We start from the raw sequence: 8588 nt of genomic DNA, 5'->3' as shown, positions 1-8588 counted from the left end.
AGAAAAGTTGTTTATTATGATTGTGTTTAAGCTAAATAAGATAAACGGGGAAATATTTTCCCAAAAAACATGGTCTTCTATATAATGCTAGTTATTAGAGAGGATTTTTACCAATTATCGCAGTATCGCGATATTATTGATATCGTGAGCCATGTACCTCGTATCGTATCGTGAGGTACCCAGTGATTCCCAGCCCTAGTCAGGAGTATAGGAGCAGGCGTGGAGACTGCGCCCGTGAAATGTTCCCTTGCGCGCGTGGAGTTTGATATATTCTTGTCTTATGGTGGAAATTTAACACCATATTGCCATCCGTAAAACATGGCACTGCCGTGCCCGCTTTTCGGGTGATTTATGATCCCTTTGGCTTGCTGTACTGCCATCCCCTGACTGCACGTCCCTGTTACGGAGCAGCGGCTTCCTCCTGGCCAGGACAGCTGCTGCTCCTAAGTAGGAGATTCTCTGAACCCAGACATGGAAACATGTACCGAAGCTCTTAAAATTATATAAACCTGATATTTCACTATCCGGATCCTCCATGATGAAGATGACAAAAGTTTTTGACAGAAGCTCCTCCAACACGCAGCGGGAGCTTCAGGTCAACAGACTGTTGGAGAACTGTCCAGCAGCAACTTTAGCTCTTGCTAAAACACAGAAGATGTACATGAATTTGACCCAAATTGCATTCAATGTGAACGGGCAATTGGTTTAAATTTTGAGAACTTGAGGTGTGCGCGGGGGGCAGGGGATAGTGAAGTCTGTGTTACAAGTGTGTGCCGAACCATGGCCAGTGATCCATATAGACCACAGGTTATCTGTGATCTGTTACACCCCTAGTTTGAACTGGTTATTAGTATAGAAAACACCTGTCCACATCCTCCAACAGAAACACTCCAAACCAAGTCCAAAGAGCTGTCTAAGGACACCAGAAACAAAATTGTTGACCTGCACCAGGCTGGGAAGACTGAATCTGCAATGTGTTGAGCAGCTTGGTGTGAAGAAATTAACTGTGGGAGCAATTATTAAGAATGGAAGACATACAAGATCACTGATAATCTCCCTCCATCTGGGGCTCCCCGCGAGATCTCACCCCTAGGGTCAAAATGATCACAAGAACAGTGAGCAAAAATCCCAGAACCACACGGGGGACCGAGTGAATGACCTGCAGAGAGCTGGACCAAAGTAACATGGACCACCATCAGTAACACACTACACTGCTATGCAGGGACTCAAACCTGCAGTGGCAGACGTGTCCTCCTGCTAAAGCCAGAACATGCAGGCCGTCTGAAGTTTGCTAGAGAGCATCTGGATGATCCAGAAGAGGATTAGGAGAATGTGCTATGGTCAGATGAAACCAGAGCAGAACTTTCTGGAAAGAACTCCACTGTTTGGAGGAGAAAGAATGCCGAGTTGTATCCAAAGAACATCATACCTACTGTAAGCATGGGGGTGGAAACATCATGGTATGGAGCCACTTAAATGCAATGGGACCAGGGCGACTGATCCATATAAGGCAGTGGTTTCCAATACTTTTACAGAAAGGACAGATTTTTTAAATGAAAATGTGTGGGTGCCATCTGATCAAATTTCGTTTTTTGAGGCCCAAAACATTGCAGCTCTAGAGGAGATCCAAATAAAGTAATGGACCAAAATAGCAGCTATGGTAGGTGAAAACTTTGTGGAGATGTCTTTCTTTTGATGATTCTAAGAAACAATGCATTGAAATTAACGTACGTGTTTTTTGACCAAAAGCTTATTTTCCACCATAACTTCCTCGTATATTTTTTAAACCAGACAAAGTAAAGTTCTGGATTTTTTTCTTATATTGTCTCTCATAGTTAAATGTATCTGATAAAACTACGGGGCTCTCTCATCTTCTTAAGTAAGCCAATTTGCACAATTGGTGGCTGACTGAATACTTTTTTGCAACTCAAGTTCCTGTTAAAGAGCTGCTGACATTCTCTCTCAGGTGGTAAAGAAGTGTGGAGCGGTGAACTCTCCTGCATTGGGTAGCATGTCACCTTTGAGCCAGAGCATTGCTGCTCTGCTGGAGCTTCCTCTCGGTGATCAAGGCCCCTTCCACATAGCTGCAAAAACCTCTGGTAGGTGAAGTTCTGCAGATCCACTGTGCAGGTACCACCTCTGTTAAATAGCCCCCATCGATGTTCCCTGTGCAGTTAATGTTGGTGTGGGAGAAGCAGATTTTGTGTTGGGCCAGCTCTACCAGCTTTCAACCAGCCTGGCTCCTGAAGTGGCCAAGTCCTGGGCAGCTCTGGCCAGCTGGGCATACCGCTGGGGCAGGAAGGTGGTGGACAACGCCAGGTAAAAACTGCACACCTTATTTTTATTCAGTTTTAAGCTGCAGGACAGTCACTGAGGACTAGTGTTGAGTGTCTTACATTAACCCTCGTACTCTCTTATGGGGTCCAGATGACCCCACCCTTATAGTGACATGTGATCCCTCCCATGACACATGTGGATGAAGGTGAACAGCGATGTCTGCCATGGACATCAGTGAAAATAAAAAGTCCTTGATAAAGAAGTTCAGTGCGCCGTCTTGTGGGGTCCAGATGACCCCTCTCCCAACATCAGCATACCTAGGATAGCACAAGGGTTGAAGCTGATGCTTCCAGCCTTAAAGTGCCACGTTCTGTTGTTTTGTTTCAGGCTGCGTCAACATGCACTCGCCCACTTGACTTTTGAACCAATCATGATTGCAAATATGTCTATTCCCCCCTCCTATATGAAGCACTCAAACAAAAAAAAAAACTTTAGAGGCAGATTAAACCACGATGAAGTGACGCACCATGATTTATGCTAGGTAACTATAACACTATTGTAGCGAGGATAGAAGAGAATGAGCTGGCAACTCTGTTAGTTAACTTATAACGCTGTTAGTTACACCGTCCCACGGTTACAGCACTGCTAATGACAGACTTCTTCCATACCAGTCAGGGGGAAGGTCTGCCCCTCCTTCCTGAGGAAAAGAAGGACATCGAGGAGCTGCTGCCAGCAACCACCAGCGAGGAAGACAAGGAGGCTATCTTCAGCATCCTCGGCCAGGCCATGTGTCATCCAACCGGCATACAGGTGGGATCACGTGACTCCAGCTGTGCCTGTCACAGACTCAGGAAAAACTTTCCGAAAAAAACAGGCTGAGGTACAAATGACTTAGCAGAGCTCCAGGTTCATCTGAGCAGAAACTAAATACTAGAGCTGTCAGGCGATTTAATTTGTAATCGCGAATAATCGCATTGTCCAGAGTTAACTCGCGATTAATTGCAAATTTACATGTGACCTTTTTTTAAGGAAAAAAAATGTGTGGTTCGTGAAATTCAGCAGTTCTACATTAATTATGAAAACAAGAATGACAAAATTAATAGTTTTCATCAGAAATACTTTATTTTGTAACATTGTATTGAGATAAACTTTCTTAACAATAAAAGGCTGTAACATAAAATGCCTAACAAAAGCCCAAGTGCAAGTGAAGGGCATTTTAAATTCAAAACTTCAATCAACGTTCAGTAAAATAAAATAAAAAACATCAAAAATAACATTTCCATAACACTTTCATGTTCATTTTTTGTCAGGACCAAATCTTTTCCTCCTCTGCTGAACTACAGTAATAAATGAAATAGAGATTTATCATTTCCAATTAACTTTTGTTTTTTAAAACATTAAAGACTGAGAAAAGCGGGATACACTGTGGATAGTTTGACAGTCTGTTACTGCCGCCGCGTTCTCTGGCTGCAGCTCGATGCAGCGACGTGTCCAGCGGAGCTCACGCCATGAATATGCCGGCAGACAGACCGCTATGCTGGGGCTGGATCACGCTTAAACCTCCAGAACATTTAAAACGTCCCCCGGTGCGCTTGCTGTTCAGAACGTCGGGGGTCCGCAGCTCTCGGGACCCGGCGCCGGACGCGAGCCGGTACCATCAGACGTGGTACTGGACGCGAACCGGAGCCGGGTTAGGGTGCAGGAGCTCTCCAGGTCCTAGCGCCGGCCGGTTTTAGCTCGCAGCTCGGAGGTTGGAGACCCGTCCGTGAACAAGTGAGAGCAGCCGGTGAGTTGGAGGGCGGGACGCCCGCGAGCGCGGTATGGAAAGGCACGTATGAGAAAGTCCGCGATTAATGCGTCAAAAAAATTGTTGGCGTCAAGCACATGTCAGATTAATGCGTTTTTAACGCGACAAATCTTACAGCCCTACTAAATACAGTTCTTAATCCTTTTAAATGTTTTTGCAGTTTAATGAAATAGGAAAACAACATGTGCATTGACAATTCTTTTGACTGTTTAGTAACTGAAAAAAATATTTCAGTAGGTGAAGAAAAAAACTACAACTTTACAGCAGGGAAAGTGTTTTGGCTATCTGCAAAAAAACTCATCTTTTTCATGTCTGAAGAGATTTCAAACTGCTGCACTGAATAATTTGAGTTGTTCTGTCCTCACTTACAGTTGTGCTCAGAAGTTTACACACTCTGGAAGAAACAAGGATTTCCTGGTCATTTTTCATAGACTATGAATAATAACACAAAAACATTTTTCCACTCACAGTTAGTGGTTGAATGAAGTATTTTATTGTTAAACAACAGTGTTTATTCTTTTTTAGATCTAAACGACAACAGAAACTTCATAAATGACAAATCAGAAGTTTACATCCTCCAGTTCTTAATACTGTGTTTCCTCCTGTTGCATCAGTAACAGCTTAAAGCAGGGGTAGGGGGGAGGGAACCCTGGTCCTTGAGAGCCACCTTCCTGCATGTTTTCCAATATACCCTGCTCTGGCATGTTCTTATGGGCTGGACACACTTGAAGCAGGTAATCAGTCATGAGTAGGGACTCATGACTGATTACCTGGTTTACGGTGGAAAAAAAAAAAAATATTTTCTTTAGGATTCTTGAGAAATCTGGAAGTGGCCAAGCAGAACTGGACCTTTGAATCTTGGATATCTTACAGATTTTCTAGAGACAGCTTGAATGTTTGCCAGATCTTCTCAAATTGCACCTTAGTTTTAATGAATTCAGCTGAATGTCAGGGTGAATGTGGGATGATGGGATGACATCCTTCCACATTCCACGGTCTAGCAGCAGTGCTAGAGCGGCGCGGCCAGAGTTCGAATATCCAAATTTTAGCATATTGCTGCGTCAGCATCTGCCAATCAGGGACTCGGTCTGGGCGTGTGGGGTTTTGACTCGATCAGATGGTAGATTCCTAATCCATTGGGAGCGTTTTTGTCCTGAAAATTCGCCTCTCTCCTGAACCCGATGGGGCCGCGAGGTTACCAGAGCTCGCCACAACTACTGTTGGGTGAAGACAAAAATAAAAAAATCCTTTTTTTAAATGCAAAAGTTTTGTATGCATTTTCTTTCACCACAGCGGAATCGAATTGAAAGGATCAGAGACAAAATCATGGAAACAAAATTGTATAAAATGGCAGCTGTGCTAAGAGGAGTGGAAAATAATGTGAAAACATCAGATGCTGAATCAAAGTATAGAGTGAAAATTTTAAAAACAGCAGCAATGTGAACATGGAAAGAGCTTAAATAAAAAACCATGAACATGAAGATCTGTCAACGTGAGAAGGGGATAAAAAGCAGAAGCAAAGAAGTGAAAATAAAAGCAGAAAATCAAAGAAGCATTAAAATGACAGGATGTGGAATGGTAAAGCTGTGGGAGTTTAAACGGAGCGGTGGGCTGCATGCCAGCAGCTCATGGAGCATGGCTCCTCTGACAGCTGGAATAGAACGACAGCTCTTTGATGCAGATTGTTTCCATGCTGGTGTCTCGCTGGGCTGATGAGTGTGTATCCTAGGACGAGGACATGGCTCTTCAGCAGGACGATAACGGCGACGACATGGTAGACGTGATATGGCGCCAGCTTGCTGCCTCCTGCCCTTGGCTGGGGGAGGCCGGGCAGCTCTTCTCAGACGGCCTAATCCAAGTTTGGAGACGGGTGGTAGATCGCATCTTTGGCCTGTACCGTGTGTCCTGCCACGCGTACTTCACCTTCCTCAAGCTCAATGCTGGACAGGTAAGACTGCAGACTATAACACCCTGAGTTCATGGGGGGGGCTTCCTCATCTTCACCACCTGCTCTCTGCTTCAGGTTCATGTCACCGAAGATGACCCGAAGTTGCTTCTGTCGTGTCCCACCAGCAAACAGAGCAACGACGATGTTATCGTCATGGCAACCTTGCGCCTCCTCAGGCTGCTGGTGAAGCATGCTGGGGAGCTGAGAGAGGGACTGGAGCTCGGCTTAGCTTCAACTCCTACTGCCCCCTGGAGAGGTCAGTGGTGGTCATGTGTTTGAGGCTGCAGGAAGTGTGTGTTCGTGGTTCAGTTTGTTCCTCCAGTAGAGAACAGCCTTTATTGAGTGAAACAGAAAGGGGTGTTGGAGGATCAGAGCTGGAGTGTGGCAACAGAGAGTTTCCCCTCTTTTAAAGGGTCATACCATGATTCTCTTAAGCCTTTCAGAGTAAACTATCCATTTATATGATAATACATTACTGTTGAAACACTAAAGAGCACATTATTTATAAAACATGAGTTATTTTCTTGAACTCTTAATCTACCCAGAAGTAAAACGCCTCGACTCTGAGGCTCCGCCTTTCGCTCCTTGTGGGTTTCACCCATTTCATGACATCATCTTAGAGCCGGCTTCTGTAGCGTGTCTGCGTTTTGACCACAAATACAAACATCATCCGAACTTTTGCAAAGATATCTGTGCATACCGCATTTCTGCCTTTTGTAGCCCTAGCGCTTAGCAGTGACAGGCGTGTAGACTGTGTGTTCCTCCATCACCGACTGAATGCTGATGGTTAATGGGTTATTTTGGTGTCAAATTCTCTCACATTACAGACAACACCAGATGAACATTTCAGAATGTTTTAGAATGCTGAGAACGTTGTTCTGATTAGCCCTGGCTGTGAATGTTTCTTTTCTTTTTGAATCATCAATCTCAGCATCAAAAATCCTCTTTGCTTCCATGTCAATCATTTTCCTGGAGTACCTTTATGTCTTTGCTCAATGTTCAAACCATTCTTCTAATTCCTCGCTCACTATCTTTGCACCTCCACCAGGAAATTGTTTGCCTGTTTTTGCTGCTGTTTTCTCAATTTCACCCGTCTGTGTCATTCTCGGATTTGTTTGGGATCCACCCCAAAATGTTGTGCAGATTCCTCATCAGAGTGTTGTTTGGCGTATGCCACCACACAACCTTTAAACGCTAAATTCATTGAGCGTTTCTTGGCCCTCACAAATACCACAACACAAAAACCACAGAAAGCATTTGCATTTTGGCTGGTGAGGCTCTCACGTCATCATTCACATCTGCAACTCAGGTGTCGGTGTGTGTTTGTGGGGGTGTGTCTGTGTGTGTTAAGGGTGTAACGGATCACGGATAATCCGTGGTCCGTACAGATCAGAACGGTTTAGCACACGTGTGTACGATGGACCACAACAACCCCCTGCAAGCGCACACACCTCAGGCTCTCATAATTGAAATCAATTGTCCGTTCACATCAATGGAATTCACGTCAAATTCACGTAAACCCTCTTCTGACATGCGCTAAAGTAGCTGCTTCACGGTTATCTTAAAGTCTGTTCACCTGAAGCTCCCGCTGCGTGTGGGAGGAGCTTCCGTCAAAAACGTTTCTCAGCTTCATAATGAGGACGCGGATCAATAGACATCAGGTTTATTTACTTTTAAGAGCTGACTAAAAGCATCGGTACACGTTTCCATTTCTGGATTCAGAGAATCTCCTAATAAGGAGCAGTAACTGTCCCGCACAGGAGAAAGCCGCTCTGTAACAGACTCGCTGGTGGTGTCAGGAGACGATTGTATGGCAAGCCAAAGAGACCAAAAATCACCAGGAAAAGCAAGCAGTGCCACGTTTTACAGATAATAATTATTGTTTTAAATGTTTAAATGTTCCCACAGTTAGTTTTGAAAAAACAATTAATACCAAAAAACAATTTTAACTGTTTTATTTATGATTTAATTTGGACATTAGGTGAGTGGGATGAGAACATTTGTATTTCAGGGGAACTCCAGATAGATTTTGTATTTTCAACACTGTTTTTAAACATTCTTTTCTGTCAGTTTTTGTAGATTTGGTCTAAAGACATGCTAATGTAATCAGAAACTACATGTTTTAGCCTTTTGTTTGTGTTCAGAGTTTAAAGATGTCTTGTTTTAATAAATAGACCTCAATGATTAAATGTTTTGATGTTGCATATATAAATATTGTGTGTGAAGTACTTTATACGCTTATTGAATATATGATTTGAAGTGTTTCCAAAATGTATTTATCTTTTATCTTGTTTATTCCTTTTATTTTTTTTCCTGATCCGAAAAATGATCGTAAAGGACTAGTAATGGGGTTGTGGGTCTTTTTCGGTGTTAACTGTATTTCGCCTTATATTTACAATTTCCAAATGTTTTGAGCAAGAAATATTGAAATAAAACGGCATTTTTGCGGCCAATCCATATGCAAATTTCCTCTTCCGGGGAAAAAGCTCAGTTTTGGTCACGTGGTGCGTGTGACGTCACCAGAGTCAACATAGCAAGATGGCTTCTCCTTTGCGT

The 8588-nt window shown here is 43.5% G+C and overlaps 1 protein-coding gene across 1 annotated transcript in view; it reads left to right on the top strand.

The window, feature by feature from the left end:
- The window catches only part of smg1 (SMG1 nonsense mediated mRNA decay associated PI3K related kinase), a 100054-nt gene that overhangs the window by 49872 nt on the left and 41594 nt on the right, over nt 1–8588 (top strand). Inside the window, exons 31-35 of the mRNA XM_024269146.2 lie at nt 1967–2099; nt 2175–2319; nt 2949–3087; nt 5814–6032; nt 6108–6288. Of these exons, the coding sequence (XP_024124914.1) occupies nt 1967–2099; nt 2175–2319; nt 2949–3087; nt 5814–6032; nt 6108–6288 (817 nt within the window). The remainder of the gene's footprint in view (nt 1–1966; nt 2100–2174; nt 2320–2948; nt 3088–5813; nt 6033–6107; nt 6289–8588) is intronic.

Source organism: Oryzias melastigma, linkage group LG5 (assembly GCF_002922805.2).
Source record: "Oryzias melastigma strain HK-1 linkage group LG5, ASM292280v2, whole genome shotgun sequence".
In the NCBI taxonomy this organism is placed as follows: Eukaryota; Metazoa; Chordata; class Actinopteri; order Beloniformes; family Adrianichthyidae; genus Oryzias; species Oryzias melastigma.
Note: the sequence above shows the minus strand (reverse complement) of the source record. Positions and strands in the feature narration are given on the sequence as shown.